Consider the following 17,611-nt stretch of genomic DNA (forward strand, 5'->3'; position numbering starts at 1 on the left):
TCAAGCTCCTTGCACGTAACGCAGGCTGTTACTGAGTTAACCGGTGGAAGTCGGAAAAAACTGCCCCCATGGAGCTGGCAGGCCTACCTACATCAGTCTAGTTAAAACGAAATTGCGCCGTGGTTTTTGACTTGCGGTTTTCAAGATATCAGATATTTTTGCGTTATATGGTTTTAAAACAATAATGGATCATGCCTGTAGCTCTAAAAATGCTTCTAAACGAAAGAAAACTAAAGGTAAGTAATATAATTTTGGGTTATCTATTGAAATTCCTTATTTCTCACCCTGCTATGGAGCCCGATTTTTCCGACTTCCGGCGCGAACCAAGGTTCATAAATCGTGCCAAGATTCATGTTTATATTTTACATAAACTACATCACCTAAGAAAATTAATTAATAGATAAAAGTTATCTATATTATTTTGTTTAAAAAATATATATCATATTTTATTAATTAAAGTTTAAAAATATGTCAACTTGAAATAACCCATTTATATTATGGGTCTATAAATTATCTAAAGACAGACAGCTCTAAAATAAATATAAGCCATCTTTCTTGCCCGTCTGCTCGTGTTACTGGAACCCAATGACGTCACTGGCGCGGGAGAAAAGCTTTACGCGAATTTTCCCCAGCGTAAGTTCTGAATGCGCCCCCTTTGGGCGCGAACTCAGTAAAAGCCTCACGAGAAAACGGGCTATCGAGAAACGCCGAGATTTCGAATCTAGGGTACGTAGTTATATTATCTTTGTTCAGGCGAACCCCAACTAATTTTTTAACTTAAAAGTCTCTTGACACAAACAAAGATGGCCGCTCTGCGAATTCTCGGAACCATAGAGAAAGAAAAGAAATAGAGGTACTATTGTACCTGGCGAAGTTGACCGCGAGTGCCGACCCCCTTTTCGCCAATGTAGGAAGCCATGAGATGAGCAGATAACGTGGCGCCATCGACGCGCGGTAAAATGAAATACATTATGTCTTTTTGAAAATCAACTGTCATTTGATGTGAACAAAAGAAGGATAGATGGCGTTGCAAATTCTGCCCATCTCCGCTTTCATGCATGCGCGGAGGGGGGGGGTGAATTTTCCCGGTCAAAAACAGTGGTGCCTTAACGCGTTAATCTTCCCCCTATTTCTTTTCTATCTCTATGCTCGGAACCCCTGTGAACCTTCCACAGAACACTAGGGTTCCACCAAAGATAATTTAAACTCGTACGAGTTTAAATTATCTTTGGTTCCACGGAACACCTTTCGGGAACTGCTGATCTAGTGTCTGCTACAGACAAATTAAAAAGTCATAAGAACGTTTTTTCTTAAATAAACTTAGCAAAATATAAGTATTTTCAATTATTTAAAGTTCAATTTGCGAATAGCGACGCGGAAAGTCTATAATATAAATGTTACAATATTATACACAAAACTAATAGCGTCTGCTTTAGCCGCTACTTATCTAGGTTTCAATGGGTCACGATTCGCGAATATGGTGGATCTGGAATAGGTTATTTATCCTTAGAAATTCTCAGGTATTTAGGAATTATATTTCCCAAAATGTAGTATAAATTTGGGGAATAATGTAAAAGTTAAATACTTGTATCAGCAGGATTACTCATTAATAGCAATCTATTGAAGTTTTAATTTAATAGTTGAAGTTTTCTTAAGAATTGTAGTCTAGACACAATTTTTTTAATTAAGCCATGGCAATAGATGGTGTAGATGTCTAATTCTATTTTACTGTACACTACCCACTTTATACAGAAATTCGAAATTCCAGCCATCGAGTTATTTGTCTATTTTCCCGCGTTCGTTAAATTTCGTTTGCCGCAGGGAGCGACATCTAGGGTCTTTTGTAAATCTATGTTTCCACCCCCTTTATTTTTGTATCTCTAGGCCTAGTATTTAGAAGGCAGTGGACGGACTATCAGTTTTATAACGCGTCGCCGTAGGCCTAGGCCAAATGTTATTGCGTTTCAGCGTAGAAGTATGAAAGAAATTCTTCGCAAATTAATATACATTTCTTGATCTTTGACTGAAACCTCGTCAAAAGACGAAAGTAGTCTTTTGAACATGTTAAATACTTGGAATACGCGAATCGCAATCGGAACTATTAAATTCATACTCTGAAACAATGGGTGGAAAGCAAAGTACTAACGCTAATAGTCCTCGAGTTCAAACCTCGGGCAGCACGACTGCAGGGACAACTACCGCCTCCGCTTCTGGTGGTTTAGGTGTGTTTCAAAGAACTGGTCCTAGTAGTGGAAATGATGCCCGACAACGGGCTCGCAGCCTTTCTAGTGTATTAAATGGACATTCTGGTCAACCTATCTCAATACCGCCGGGTCATAGTGTCTTTGGTGTTTCAGGATCGCCTGACAGCGAAGATAGCACCCCGGATGAGCTGCCTCTTGGAAGAATATTTGCAGCTCATTCATTGCCTGTACAGCTAGTTTCTTTTAATGGTAAGCTTTTCTGTTGCTCTTAAGAAGTCTATTGCGTTACCCTTTTTCATTGATGCCTTGCATCTTGAATATGAGCGAATGTTTCTTTTAATGGGTAAGCGTATTTTATTGTATTGCCAGTATTTGACACTTTCGGGTATTTAGAAACAATAATTTTATGTTAAAGCTTTGAAATAAGTAAAAGACTCGTGCATTATTATACAGAAAGTGCGCTAACCGCGAAAACAAAAACACAACTTCTTGTCATTAGTTCTTAGGTGTATTTAACTCCAAATGATATGTGTTGTGATATGAACTAGGCTGTTATGTATGGAATTTTATGTCATAGGTCATTCCTTAGGGATATGCAGCCTTATTTTTATGGTATGTGGAAATATGGATAAATCCCTTATGAAAACACTCCCAAAGCGAGGAGAAAATCTCTATCCTTAAAGTCGTTTATCAATCTTGTTGAATATTGGTAATTTCAACATATTTGCCTGTGACTTTTAATCTCAAATTATTTACAGCATCCTGAAGTTTTGCTTATTAACGTACAGCCGGAATCCATAAGTAGCGTTATGGATTCCTGCGTACAGTAATATTGGTTGTGAAGTAACGAGTCAATATGAGAGGACCTTGTTATACATAACTACCACAGTTACTAATTAAAATTCTACTGTAGAGGGCAATAAAGCAACCCATAAACAATAGAGTAATTTCACTTCGTAGCTTTGGCTATGGCCGCCATTTGGTGCAGGGTTTTTTTCCGAGGGGTCTGACTCTTGCCATTATTTTGTATGGGATTTCATAGAGATTTTGGCGATTTTATCAATACTTTTGGGATTTCAATGTGAATTTACCATATAGAGAGTTAAAAGATTTGCGATTTTGGACAAAGTGTACGGGATTTTGGTAAATGTCCGACCCCTCTTTTTTTTCACTATGCGAAAAAGCATGGATGACGTCAGGTCACGTGAGACTGAAATCACAGGCATATGTAGAATTTGACATTTGTAACCTTGAGAGGTTTGTCATCGCTTATCACCGAAATTTTACACTCGGTCTATGAGTAGGCTAACTTCAGCACTTTTAAATTTCAATTAGATTCCTAGATAGGCCTCAATGTTAAATATTAGGCAACACCAGAGTACCAACCGAGTGTCGGCTCACGCTCCCCTTTTCCGGAGTGCCCCCCCCCCGTGCGGACGAGGGTGGAGGCACTGAAATTCCTAGAAAGGATACCTAATTTTGGTTTATGACGATGCTAGAAATTGTTGTGAAAGACGGGAAACTATTCTTAAAGATTATCTTTGTTTATGTACGATATCTTCACTAATATTTCTCGTTATTCGGTCCACTGAAAAGTTATAATAAAGTGCGCAATCGTTTTTATTTTTCGTGTCATTCTGTCATGGTTGACGAGAATTCCAAATGAACTATCCCACAATTGTTTTTATCATTAGGTTAGGAAGGAAAATTGAAGGACGTTTTAAAAATCTGTGGTTTACCAGCGCTATCGAACTTAGCGCGTCGATTAGATTTTTCTGGCCTACCTCTGGTTTTATAAGGCCTATTAAATGCCCCCCTCTCTCCCTACAGTTCTGACTTATAATAACATGACTGTTGTCTGTCAAGCATAGCCTTATTTTGTTCTTCGCAATCTTTTCCAACTCATTCCGAAGAAAATTATTTCGGTATGTGATGACCTTTTAAAGAACTTTACAGGAATTCTAAAGTGTTTGAAAACCTCGTGATGTTTTAGTGGAAAAAAACCAGACTTTTAATCTCGTCTACCAGTACTTTTTAACTGGTTTCCCAAAGTCGTATAGATTTTTCGATTCAGATCCCTTAATATTCCCCACTCTTCACCCAGATCGGCCTAGATTATAGTGACACTATTTTTCTCTATGTAACAATCAAATTAAAGTTGTTTGTTTAATAGTATAATTCTCTCTTCAGAAACGTTATGGACGTTGCTTTTTCCGCACCGTTACTTGTTTTGGTAGAAAAAGTACTTTATTTTTAGGGGATTAGGGATGCGTTATTTCTTAGAGGTTTAATTTGTTGATGTTAAGGGAATTTTTCTCTTTTTTTCAAACTCCGACGTCTCTGCCCTGTTTTCGGTTTCGTTTCCTATGGCTTCCTTCATCTTCCATCTAGCAAAGAGAAAAAAAAAAGAGTCCATCTGCAGTTTTTCTTATTTCTATTTTAGGAGCAAACGGTATTATACCCTACTCGGAAATTTGTCTTCATTTATTGCACTACTGCCCCTACATTATCACGTCCCTTCAAAAAAATAATCTCATTTAGTCATACGCTAATTTCCGAATTTTTGCTAATGAAGAAATCTAATGACTGGAGGGGGGGGGGATATTCGTACAGGAATCCTCACGTAATCCATTGTAGCAGAAGTGTATAAGATATCTCTTACGAGAGAAGTGTTCTATTCCTTATAGTTATAATCAAAAGTGACATAATTACCAAAAGTGTGTCAATCGGACCTATTTCGTAATGAATGTTACGAGCGAAATACAAGTTGAGAAGGGAAAGTATGCCTTGGGGAGGGAAGGAAGTTAAAACCAACAAATAACGCCTCGTAGGGAGGAACGGAGGAACTAAGTAGCGCTGGTCAAAGCTAGTGAATTTTTTTATTTTTCATCGTTCTGTGCAGATGCTATCGCCATCTACCTACGATATAATACCATGGACTAAAAAATGATCCAAAAAGGCGACAATAAATAGTCTTTTATGCGGTCGATCTCGAGCCGAGCATTCATTAAACCTTTAGCATACGAAAGTACAGGGATTGTCACACTTTTTGTAATTATGTCCCTTTTGTTATAATGTTATTCTCTTGAAACCAGGTCCGTTTTATCCAACGGGCACTGTGCCCAGGTCCCACGAAAGGTTTAGTCGGGCCCACGAAAGTTTAATATTAATTACCTTGACGGATACTTTCTCGTAAAATATATATTATTAACTTCTGATTATAGTTATTAAACCTCTAGGAATTTCGATGTTTGTTTCCTCAAATTACCTAACGCAAAAAAATCGAAGAGTAACATTTGGTAAGACTACCACCCCCTATACCGTTTTCAAATTTAAAAATATCCACAACTTTCAAGTCCCTTTAACAAACACTCAACCCCTCTGAATTATAATAACATGAACCTTATAATTATTTAATTTCTTTCAATATTAATCGAATTTATTTGTTGTTGTACCTCTAGAAATCTAATCATATTCTTATAGTATAAATTAGAAATCAAGTGATTTTTTGCAATGGAGGAATAAAAATGGCAAAAAAATGGTTCTTGAAAAAATAAAAATACATAGAAAACCTGAGCAAACTAAAATATTAAATCATAATTTAATTTAATTAAGATTTCATTTACTTCAAGATAAGCTAATTGATAAAAGTAAAATAACCGTTAATTATACAGGAAAAAAATCCATTAATTGTATAAAAATCATTTCAATAAAATAAAAAAAAATATTGATTTGATTTTTATTAAAAATAACAAAAAAAAGTGCCAACCCTATTACTAGTGTACCTAAAAATAATTAAACATTTAGGTTCCCGGATAGAAATATGAAATATGACGTAACATTTTACCTACCCCTACCCCCGCGGCCCTGCCCCTTGTAATATTTATTAAGCTTGTACAAATCCTTGCTTTATTTCAAATATAATATCACAATAGTTTATTGTAAATATTTATTTAATAAGCAAAACAACTGAAAGATTGCAACATTAAAAATTAGGACTCTAAACGCAAACCCTTTTCCCGTATTTATTTTACTTAAAAATAAAATGATCTAATGTTTGTGGAAAGGGGTTGTTTGGTGCCTGTGTGTCTCTCAGAACGATCAATAAATATCATATATTGAGAATATTAATGACTTAAGTATTGTTCTGAATCATTACTAGGTTGCGTAATCGAAACGTTTTAATAATCGAAATAAACTGTTCCCCCACCTAAATCTCTCCCTGCTGGTAGGCTTCGGTCGCTCGCATCGGACTTTTTGATTTGACGGTTGATGGGTCTTGTTACGTTGTCTGTCTTTTATTTATTTTTTATTTCATTTTCAGGAATAAAATGCCCTGTTTGTTCAAAATTTGTCGTATCAGACGACGTCGAGTGCCATCTGGTTATGTGTTTAACAAAGCCCAGGATCAGTTATAATGGTACAATATTTTAATATTAATCTTTTGTTTAACCGTGTGTTAAGCATTGTCCATTTAATTGGCATCAGTCTTCCTACATTAATATAATTGTCCTACTAATTAAAATTTTTCAAATATCATCCTGTACTAACTAGTGCAGCTGGAAAGGATTTTTTGTGATATTGTAATGTAACAAAATAATTTAAAGCTTATTTTTGTTTTATATTTATATCTATTTTTTTTGTCTGCTGTGATGTGTAGTTTTTCATTCCATCCCTGTATTTACAAAAGTATTTTTTGATTTGTTTCTGCAGAGGATATTTTAACAGAGGAAAAAGGAGAATGTGTCATTTGTTTAGAAGAATTAATGCAGGGAAATACCATAGCTCGATTACCATGTTTATGTATATATCACAAGACGTAAGTATCTACCATTTTGTTCCTCCCTAATTGATTCACATATTGCTGGGTTCACTTTCCAAAAATAGCCGTTTAAAAAAGACAATGAAATAATATAAGGGTGGGGTTCCTTTAGGAATATTAAATTGTTGAATTTTTAAAATATTTGCTTACCCATTTACCAATTGAAAATTCTGTAGAATTAATAATATACAAGGTAAAATGGAAACCATAAAATATAAATTTTTTTTGCAAATGTTTTGGAGAAATTTTATTTTTAAAACGTTAAATGTCAAATAAAAATTTGTATGGCCAAAAACTGAAGTGAATGGTCAACTCTATTTTTCACTAAAATACTCCAAAAAATTTTCCCGAGTGTTAATTATTTTATTATATTAGTTCTTAAAATTCAGAAAATTGTCCAAATGTTAAAGACACTTGTAAAAAGCGATTTCTAAGTCACATAAAAGGAGAAAAATAGGTGTTTTTCAATTGACCAAATAGTTTTTGTTGACAAAACTCTAAATTTAATTTTGTCAATTTTGGTCTAGCACTTTATACTGAAAGAACAATTTTTTTTTAAATTGAAACTTTCCAAAATTTAAAAGTTATAAATATGGTTTCTTAGAAAAATGCCTTGATGAGGCGCAAATTAAGACACCAGTCTGGTACGTGTCTTGAAATGTTAAATTGATTTCCTCTTAAAATTTCCTTAAATTATTATCTATAACTTATTCCTGCATACTTATTTTTATTGACCTTGAGTGGGCAAATCTGCTTCTTTCCTATTCCTGTACTATATTTTAATGTGGGTATACTAAAAAATGATAGTGGCGTTTTATATATAAATATGATTACGTCAAGTTCATGGTCAGGTTACTTTTTAAGAAAAACACCTTAAGCTTTTTTTTCTTAAGTCTAATCACTCAAGCTGGATTTAACCATTTTGAAATTTTTTTTCCTTGTAATGGGACCCATTTCCCTTTTAGATACATCATAAGGTAACCCGTTTCCCCTTTAGATATGTTGTACGGGAGCTTCCTTTAGAAAGTTTAGATGTGTAAAGTAACCCTCTTTTACATTTGCATAGTATTTCATGTACATAAATTAATAAATTCCTATGAATTTCTCCCTAAAAAGTTGCATTGACGCTTGGTTTGAAGTGAACCGTTCCTGTCCAGAGCATCCGTTGGACTGACCAATAGAGAGCTTTCGCCATCTTTGTTTTATAAACTGAAGGGGAAAATCTATTTTATTCGCTGATCAACGCATGCCCGCCACTAAACTCCCATTACCCCCGAAATAAGAAGCCTTCATTTTTTTGCCATTTGTTTTCGGTTTGTGATATATTTGTGCGGATTCTAATTTTGATGGTTAAAACCTTGCGTTTAAAACACTCTTTCATGAGAAATTAACCCGTTAGTCAGTTAAAAAATTAAAATATTGAAAATTTATTACCCTCTTATGAAAAATTGAAACTCAGTGCTCTTGGTAGTTTTATAGCAAGGTGATTTTTAAAATCTAAAGTGCAAAATTTTAAACGACAATGTGATCAGAACGCTTTTGTGTACCTGTATTTTTTTCGTACATCACAATTTAAATTAACTTCCGCCGCCATTTCACCGCAGTCGCGGCTCTATCTATTCAGACATTAACTACATAACCAACTACGAGGAAAATAATAAATTACAAAACAAAATTTGATACGAGAAACTACGAGGCTCTCTTGACCGTTTTTCAGTCGTGCCTTTATGCAGTCATCAGAAGACCAGCTGACTTTGCTTCAAATATGAAAGCACCTTGTGATACCTGAAAACCCTTGACAAATAAAAAGAGGATTTAAAAACAAAGAATGATATTATCACTCTAGTTTTTTATGCACCATTGTGCTGAGAAAATAAAAAAGTCGCTTTTTGTACACCCATTTTTTGATAACGATTCCTCACCTTCCAAATATATTAAATCAAATATATTAAAAAGAAATAAAAAATAGCGAAGATTAAATCGATTTTGACTTACAAAGAATACGCCATAATTTGTATTGAAATAATAAACCTAGGATGAGTATATGTAAAGAAAATAAAATATATGGGTGTATATATACCTGCCTAAGAATTCTATAAAACAATGACGTTTAAGATACGTTTAAAGTACATTGTTAAAAATTTAGTTTGATTGAACCGTAATATTGTTTAAAATTTTGAAAAGCCAAATTTATCCAGTTACTCTACAGTCAACTTCGCATTTCTACAAACTATTATTTAAAATTTAGGTTACAAATGGCATTTATATAATTGTTAGTCATACAATTAAATCTTTAATAATAATAACAACTGTAACAAATTTATAAAAAATAATTTTTCCTTCATTTTGCTCAGTTTTAACTTAATTTTTCCCTCTCCTTTATTCAATTATTATTTTTTTTTAGCAACATGAGGTGCTTATAGCGAGTGGTAAAATTTTACTTACCCTCGCCATTGTTGATTGTGATTTGATTTTTTTATTGAGATTTATAGTGTAGGTCGTTTTTAGGTGCCAAGGATTTATATTAAAGCTACCTGCATGAGTTAAAAAGAGTCCCGTATTAAAAATTTTATAAAGTTGAAAGAGACATTTAAGAGTGATATCTCCCTCGGATGTTTATGATCAACAATGTGTTCTGGCCAGTTGATAAAAAAACATTTTATGTATGGCAAAAAGAAATATTTTTGTTGCTTTGGCATAAGGAAACGCTACCATTACTCCGGGTTTAGTTTAATAATGAAATAAATTATAATTTTGTTTGCACTGAGAAAACAAAGACAGCGTAAACTGTCCCGTGTGCAAATTACTGTTGTCCATTAATGTGAATAAATATGTAGAATATTACTAGACTGTTTAATCATTATAGATTTAATTAATATACAAAAATAATAGAGAGAACGTTGAAATTTGCATCATGCAATGAGAAATTAGGTACTGTCTATATCTAATACAAGTTCTCCCTACTTGTTTTTGTATGGCCTTACTATCTATTCATAAAATTCTTACATTTTTTTAGTGGTTTTAATTGTTTATCTTAAAAAAAAAATTGTGATTCTCAAATGAAAGATGCCAGTTTTTATAAGAAATCCTTTAATATCTAAAACATTGATTTTAATTTTTCCTACTTGGGGACGTAACAATAGTCTTATCTTTTACAAGGGATGGGAAAATGTTAAGAGAACTAATGAATTTAGAAGAAAATATAACAGCAAAAGTTTTTCTAAAAACAAATTTCACAAATTGTAGCTTGCAGATATTGGCACGATTTAAACAATTTTCTGGAAAACGTTTTTTTATTTAGAAAATTTCCTCAAAATATACTTTAAATCAAAACTCTAACTAGTGTGTAATTGAAATATATAAAGTAAAAAAATTACTCAGGCTTTAAAAAAATTCCAGAAATTCTGGGATTTTGTTTATATTTGATATGAAACAAAACTTAAATTTTATATTTTATAAATATTAAAGAACCATTATCATGTCCATAAAGAGACAAATCTTATATAAACGAGACTCATTTCCAAGGATCTATAAATGGGTTAAAACTATTTACATTATCTGAATAATACACAAAAGATATAAAATTTTGGGAGAACTTCTACTATATGTCAAATACTCTCGGAGAATGAAAGATTTCAGTTTTTTGGGGAATCCTCCTACTATATTTCAGAAAGGAAGAAACTAATATAAAAGATATACAAAATATTTACATTCGCGCACACTCTCGCAGTATGCTTTACTTTTAAGAAGTTCAAATAAAAGAGATCGTAGAAATGAATAAAAGTCAGTTTTACAGACTGCAGGACCTTAAGAAAACCTTCAGAGGTGTGAGCCACTCTTCATACATACACCGATTTAGGGGGGGGGGGGGAATTAACTAAAGCCTTCGAAAAGCTGCCATTGAGATTGATTATCCTTTGTTTTGTATTACATAAATAAGGCTTAAATTAATAACTTGGAACTTTTCAATAGGTTCCAATGTATGTATGTTTAAGGCTGTATTTGATGAAACGGTTCTTTCTTAACAACCCTTGGCTGAAACCAAAATATTGTCATTTATATTTTGGAGAATTGATGTTGGCATGTAGGTCTATTATTGGGCTTATTAACATTTGTTCCCAAAACTATTTTTTTTTGATATGAGAATAACCAGTAACTGAGTCTTAAATTTCACAACTTATAAAATTTTAAAATCAAATATTTAATTTCTGGGCTTAACTATAAACTCAAATAACTTCATATTTCATCCTACATTTTATAAACATTCACCTTATATTGTAAATACTAATTAAAATATTTCCTCGATATTTTTTTTAAACATTAAACATTTCAAGAGCCAATGAAAGATTTGTTCCACGCACCGAGTCAAAATTTAATGATTCAGTTAAGGAAACTTAAGCGCGAGATCTTTACCTATTTTTCTATAAAATTAACATTTTAGTACGAGTAACTCTAAAATTCCTTCATAAAACTAAACAACTGGTCACTGATAACACCGTAACTCAAAAGTTTACTGTTTTAGCTGCAAATTGAAATTCCTGGACGGATCTAGAGATCATTTGATCATATTTTTGAAGTTTTACAAAGGTTGTAAGCACACGCAAAATTTGATATTCTTCTAAATAACTCCTTCGTACGTTAGTAAAAAGGGAATGTTTTGTTTTCTTGGAAAATATTTTCGTTTCCCCAATAAAACGGGGAGGACCAACAAAAAAGGCTAAAATTATCTTTGGGAAGATAATCTATGGAAAAGCCAATGACAAAACTCAAAACGTCCAATTATACTCTTTAAATAGTTACGGAGAGTTATTATTGGTTGACACTGCATTGTAACAAATGTGATCTTAAGCTGCACTTTGGCGTAGCACTCGGCACCCCCCTCCTGCTAAGTTCTACACTGTTGTTGCGCCGCGGCGTCACATCTAAAGCTAAATGCTGAACGTTTTCTTCATTGGCTGTTGACTGCGTTAAGTCATCTTGGATTTGAAGTTCTTGCATGCTCAGGGACGATGAACAATGAAGACCTCTGGATAAGTTAACACCTTTATTGGCTGGCCAGTTTAGTTCTGGTAGCTCTTGCTGAAAGTATTAGAAAAATACATTTAGATTTCTTACAAATTTATGCTAAGGAAATTATATGACTACAAATCTTCTAAAACGTGGGTTTATACCTATAGCGGGACTCTCACCAGGTCCCTAAACAACTAAGTACCTAATTTTCTTCTAAGTCCCTAATCTACCCTAAAATTGAGATTCGGTACCTAATCTGCTAAAGGACAGTTGTGCCTACTCCATAAGTTTTTCTATAACGGTCTCGATCTACATTTCTCTGACTTTTTCACCCTCAATTCTAAATACACTACTCGGGGTCATACCCTAAAGCTGTCCAAACCTAGGGCCAGTGTAGCAACCCGGCAAAACCATTTATCCCACAGCGTCATTAATGACTGGAATAGCCTGCCGGATGCTATGGTCACGCAAAAATCTATCCGTTTTTAAAAATTTGTTAAGGACCTACCTAGCTGAGAAAACCTAGTGTCTCCCTATCTGTATTAGTGTATTTCGTAGTATTTTTATTTTTTCTTTGTATTCTAGTAATTTTGGTATCTCTCTTTTGTAGTGTAATTATATTATTGTTGGTTTTGTTTCTACTCCCTGTATTCCGATGCTTGGGCATAAGCCCCTGAGGCTTTCCAAGTAATTAATTAAATAATTCGAACATAGTACTCAAGGTGGTGCCACAAATTTTGATTCATACGGCGAAGTTTTGGAACTTAGTTCAAATAAAGAACTTTTTGGTTTACATTGATCCCTATTTTGAGTAATTTAGTCCTTATTTTTATCGCGAATAGTCCCTTTTTCCCCTAATTTAATATCAGAATTTGTTTCACTTCAAGGAATTTAGGGCAGGGTTGACCATTTTAAGTTATTTTCCCTGACTTTTTAGGGCCAAAATTAGACAGTTTTTAACTTGTACATTTATCAGAAGGTAATAAATTTAATCAACTAATATTTCAGTATGAAAGTTATTTCAACAATAAAAACCTTTCATTTACCATAGATAAAATAACCTTAAAAAAGTCTCAAGATTTAACTGAATTCCCTGACTGCACAAATTCCCAGACTTTTTAGGCCCATTTTTAAATTCCTGACTTTTAAGGCCCATTTTTAAATTTCCTGAGAATTTTGAGGCCCATTTTAAAATTTCCTGAGAATTTTGAGGCCCATTTTTTATATTGCTAAAAATTTGATTTTAATAAAATTGGATCCCATCAAATTTCAAACCTTAAGCTTGGTTCCCAAAGAAGCTTGAAATATCAAAAATGCCAGCGAACAACCCAAGCACCACTTTTTTGAGTTTTCAAGTGTTTAGAAACCTAGCTTAGTTTCCGAAACTAAGGCAAGAGCTCTTATTAAAGCAAGGTTTAAAATTAAAACTACAATGTACGATAAAACCCATCAAAATTTGAAATCTAGACATAACATAAAATAATTACAGAAGTGTTTGGTTGATTTTGTTTCTCTGGTAATTTCCTCATACGATGATGAGCCTCTGCTATTGTTAAAGTGGCCTGATGAACTTTGCGATATATTTTCTCGCCTTCTAATGTGTGAAATACGAACATTCCTTCTCCAGTTGCGCAATGTCTATGGGAAGAAAAATAGGGGTAAGTTGTTGGAACCATTGATGATATTATGTAAATGTTTCACGTACCTCCCAGCTTCAAAAGTGAACTTAGTCGGATCACTTCCGTATCTCCGTAAAGCTGTCAAGGGCCAAGCAACTAGCTTCAACCTTGGATTTGTCACGTCCCATAGATATATATTTTCATGGGTAACTTGAAGAAGGCATTCACCAAATAAATCCAGTTTGGGTGTTGGCATTAAGTACACGTGAAATTGCTCTGAAAGTAATTTTGCCATTAAAATTAAGAACTATAGTTTTAAACTCAACAACGTATTACCTTGAAGTTCTTTCTGAATACCAGGACTGAGCACATCAGGTTCCCCCGTAGCTAAGCCCGGTTGAGGTACGAGACATTCTTGAATCAAAACTTTAACCCAAGTATCAGCTTCCATATCTGAAACGTAATTTAGAAGTTTAATTTAGAAAAATTTCAATTGTCTGATACAACTTGACATTCCACTTACCAGAATCACAAGCCATTAGCTTTGAGCTTCCATCTTGGAAATAAACGGAAAATGCGTGTTTTCTAACACTCGTAGTTAGCCTAGTTACGCTAGATAATGTTGTGAGTAAAGCTATTTTATGACCAACTCCGGCACGGGCACTTTTTTCGTCAATATATTTCTCTAAACAACAAGGTCCTTTGCTAGAGGCTCTTCTAAATATTATCCATCTCCTTTGCCAGAGCTAAAAAATATTTCAAAATATTTGTACATCACAGACTTAAATGAAACTTGTAATTAAAAAACTTACACCTAGTGTTTTGCTTCTTATTCTTATATATCCTTGTTTGGCTATATCACTAACTTCTGTTGCCATCATATCCTCTTTACTAAAATTCCTTCAGCTCACCATATTGTTTATTATAATGGGTAATATACTGAATGCATTATATTATTTATATTTCCTATTATTTTAACAACTCTGACTGCCAAACATGCTACACTCAAAACCCAAAATTCGTACACCAGGCAATCTGAAAATAGAACATAAAGCGATTAAGGTTCAATCGATTTTTTTTGTAAAAAACGTCCTCATTCCCAAATCTAGTTTGTGCCACTAAGCGAGGCCAATAATCCTAAGTCGTTGACTGTCAACCTCGACCGTGATGGGCTTACCATCAATGCATGTCATTTTAAAGACACAATCGTAACCAAGGGTTAAAAGCACTCACTTTTAGGGTCAAAATAGGGTATTTTCCCCAATGCTATGTCGTTTTAACATAAACAGCGCTTATAAACATATCAATGAAATAATTTTACAAAGTAAATTGCTAAAATATTCTTAAGTTTTCGATAAAAACTCACAGAAGATCTCGGCAATAACAAAGAATACTAATTTTGACAACGTAACGAAACGAGTTTTAGAGAAAACGACGCGCTTTGTTCATTGGTGGAAAAGGCATAAAATCGTTTGACGTCACAAAAAGTGACTAGATAGATGGCGGTAGCGATTCATGAGTAGGAAGGAATCCAAAAACGATCGGGCAAGGAAAAAGCGGGAAGAAAGAGACGCAAAATGACAGACACGCGGTTTATAAAATTTAATAGTAAACAAACAGTGCCAGACTTTATATCAAAATATTAGTATGTACAAGAAATAATAGTAAATACTGAATACTACCAAAAAATAGTAATAATATTATGGAAAAAACTCTAACAAAAGACTTTTCAGTTTACATAGAGCAACGCTAAACCGAGTAACCGACGATAAATTAGAAAGCACCTGCTTTATGTTTATAATCTTCTCCTGTTGGCCACTACGTGGCTACATGTAAATTACTAATATTCATACAAATGCTCGATTAAATAAGACCAGAGTAAGATAGTAACCAAGTTAGATGATATTCTGGTGTAGGGAATTCCCGTCATTGATTACATTGGTGAAATTGTTCGGAGGGGCAATGTCCCCCGGGCTCTTGCATCCCAGTTTGGGCTACTGCTATTGTCGCGCACCTCGATAATACGATAATAAATACTAAATAAGGGTTTAACGACTTCCAAATGGAATATATTTTTTTGAAAGATTTCGGTCTAGTGTGAGCGCATTTTTATTCATGCGGGCTACTTTCCCTAGCTCGGGGTCAGATGGTACTGGGTTGCTCTTTTTCTCGCGAATAAAGAGAATTTGAGAGACGAGAAACCATCCCCTTTTTTATTTTTTTACACTCAATCCATAGTGGATTTGTGTGTATTACTTTCACGTACCGCGTAGTCCGCCGCCGACGCCGGTGCCGCCGTTGGGGTTAAAAAGGTAAATGATACCAAGAACCCATAGAGGTAACTAAGAACCAGACTTGTAAATAGCGGCAGTCCACGCGTCAAAAACCACAGAAAAAAATCAAGGAACTCCTAAAAAAATGTTTTTAGAAGGGGGTAAAGAGTCCACGGGACTCCCTCAAATTATATCGTTAGCTGTGTAAAAAGAGGGAAAATTTCGAGAATTCAATAAAAAGTTGAATTATTTTTATCTTTGAGGCATCTGTATAGTGTATACTGACCGCCACTATTTCAGCTCTCCGAATATTAGTCGGACTCCCCACGGAGCTAGAGCGCCCCTATCTACTCAAGGACAGTAGATACAGGGACGAGAAAGTGTATTGGCGGCCTCTGTTGGAATATATCACCTAAAACGACCTAAACGCAAGGAGAGTTAGTTGTAAACAAAAAAAATGGCGGTCACCTAATTTTACAAATGGGCATTTTTTTATTTACGCTCGTAGTTTTATTTTTAATTTAACATCAAAATGATAAAAACTAACTACAATAATACTGTCCATGGTGAACCACGTCTTAACAATGGCCGCGGTTTGTTTACATCTAACTCCCCGTGAATATGAAGACGTTTAAAATATAATTTTTTTTATCTGCTTTCTCGTCCCTGTATCTACTGTCCTTGATCTACTTATCTGTGAGGCCTATAGAAATTGACAATGACCAATGAAAAATTCGGAAAACTTGGGTCTACCAGGGAAAAACCTCTTCTGTGTGGCCCGTGTGGGGAATAATTTCCATACTTCGTTAGTCTAAGACTAACGAAGTATGGAAATTATTAGTTCATAATTAATAGTCTTGCTCTGTATTCCATTAGGCACAGTAATTGTAACTGTGCCATTGAAGACCAAAATTTTGCTTTATTAAAATGAATAAAGGTAGAAAAAAAATTAAGCTCTATGGGTTTGGAATGAAGACTTTCATGGTTAAATTAATTGTGATAATATTTACGAGCATTTTAATTTACCCGATCACGATTATATATGAAAATATGTAAACTTTGATGCTGAAGTTCGATTACTTTTATAATTACAATAAAAAATTTTAATATAATTTCGAATATAACATGGAGGAATAAAGGGAGATTAAAGAACTTATAAATTTAAACGAGGGGGGGGGGGCGAAGAAAGAGGGAAGAGTCCTGGACTCGTCGAAAAAATAGATCGGCGGAGGGGTCCGGGTCCAGTGGACTCTCTTAAAAATATACACTATTTACAAGTCTGCGTAAGAACTATGAAAATATGAAATGCTGGCACATGAAGTTATGCTTCTCAAACTTGCGGAATTGACTGGCGCCCTCTAGTGCTTACATTTTCATATAGTCTTGGAAAATGGAGTCTATAAATTATAATTTATTATTATTATTTATTGTTATTATTTTAATAATTATAAATTATAATAAAAAAATATCTTCCTTTTTTTAATTTTTAATCAGAGAAAGGGGAAAATAACCCACTTTCGCATTTCCCAGATGGCGCTGCAGACTAATGTTTAGGGCGTTTCCATTCTGAGAAGTATAAGATCATGGTAGCGTGGGACAATGTTATCGTAAATAGTTTTTAATTACTTTTATGCGTTTTTGATGTGATACATAAATCTATAGGAAATGACACGGTCTCGCTGC

General features: G+C 34.0%; 2 protein-coding genes across 4 annotated transcripts; one reads left to right on the forward strand and one right to left on the reverse strand.

Annotated features, from left to right (window-relative positions):
• Positions 1-1,892: 1,892 nt before the first annotated feature.
• LOC149927426 (E3 ubiquitin-protein ligase ZNRF2) lies at positions 1,893-8,855 on the forward strand. Of its 2 annotated transcripts, XM_090158831.1 has the most exons (5): positions 1,893-2,222; positions 2,358-2,453; positions 6,529-6,624; positions 6,918-7,023; positions 8,143-8,855. In XM_090158831.1, exons 1-5 carry the CDS (start codon positions 2,123-2,125, stop codon positions 8,198-8,200), a joined length of 456 nt encoding a protein of 151 aa, XP_090014957.1. In that variant the 5' UTR covers positions 1,893-2,122; the 3' UTR covers positions 8,201-8,855. The 2 variants fall into 2 exon arrangements, with proteins under 2 accessions (XP_090014957.1, XP_090014956.1); XM_090158830.1 differs by having other exon boundaries at positions 1,893-2,453.
• Positions 8,856-10,223: 1,368 nt separating this feature from the next.
• LOC149927427 (docking protein 5-like) lies at positions 10,224-15,141 on the reverse strand. Of its 2 annotated transcripts, none has more exons than XM_090159017.1 (7): positions 15,022-15,141; positions 14,468-14,690; positions 14,179-14,401; positions 13,992-14,108; positions 13,742-13,931; positions 13,524-13,674; positions 10,224-12,105 (listed from the first exon to the last, which is right to left on the reverse strand). In XM_090159017.1, exons 2-7 carry the CDS (start codon positions 14,534-14,536, stop codon positions 11,836-11,838), a joined length of 1,020 nt encoding a protein of 339 aa, XP_090015143.1. In that variant the 5' UTR covers positions 14,537-14,690; positions 15,022-15,141; the 3' UTR covers positions 10,224-11,835. The 2 variants fall into 2 exon arrangements, with proteins under 2 accessions (XP_090015143.1, XP_090015142.1); XM_090159016.1 differs by lacking the exon at positions 15,022-15,141 and adding an exon at positions 14,889-15,015.
• Between the last annotated feature and the right edge of the window lie 2,470 nt (positions 15,142-17,611).

Source organism: Leiobunum rupestre, chromosome 9 (genome assembly GCF_980474605.1).
Source record: "Leiobunum rupestre chromosome 9, qqLeiRupe1.1.hap1, whole genome shotgun sequence".
NCBI classification, from domain to species: domain Eukaryota; kingdom Metazoa; phylum Arthropoda; class Arachnida; order Opiliones; family Sclerosomatidae; genus Leiobunum; species Leiobunum rupestre.

Bases quoted from the DNA above. Each gene is read 5' to 3' on its own strand.
- LOC149927427 (XM_090159017.1), bottom strand. From the start codon at position 14,536: ATGATGGCAACAGAAGTTAGTGATATAGCCAAACAAGGATATATAAGA. The intron at 13,932-13,991 runs GTAATACGTTGT...AATTACTTTCAG, and splicing joins TATTCAGAAAGAACTTCAAG to AGCAATTTCACGTGTACTTA. The intron at 12,106-13,523 runs GTAATTATTTTA...TAATACTTTCAG, and splicing joins AAAATCAACCAAACACTTCT to CAAGAGCTACCAGAACTAAA.
- LOC149927426 (XM_090158830.1), top strand. From the start codon at position 2,123: ATGGGTGGAAAGCAAAGTACTAACGCTAATAGTCCTCGAGTTCAAACC. The intron at 6,625-6,917 runs GTACAATATTTT...TTGTTTCTGCAG, and splicing joins GCCCAGGATCAGTTATAATG to AGGATATTTTAACAGAGGAA. The intron at 7,024-8,142 runs GTAAGTATCTAC...CTCCCTAAAAAG, and splicing joins TTATGTATATATCACAAGAC to TTGCATTGACGCTTGGTTTG.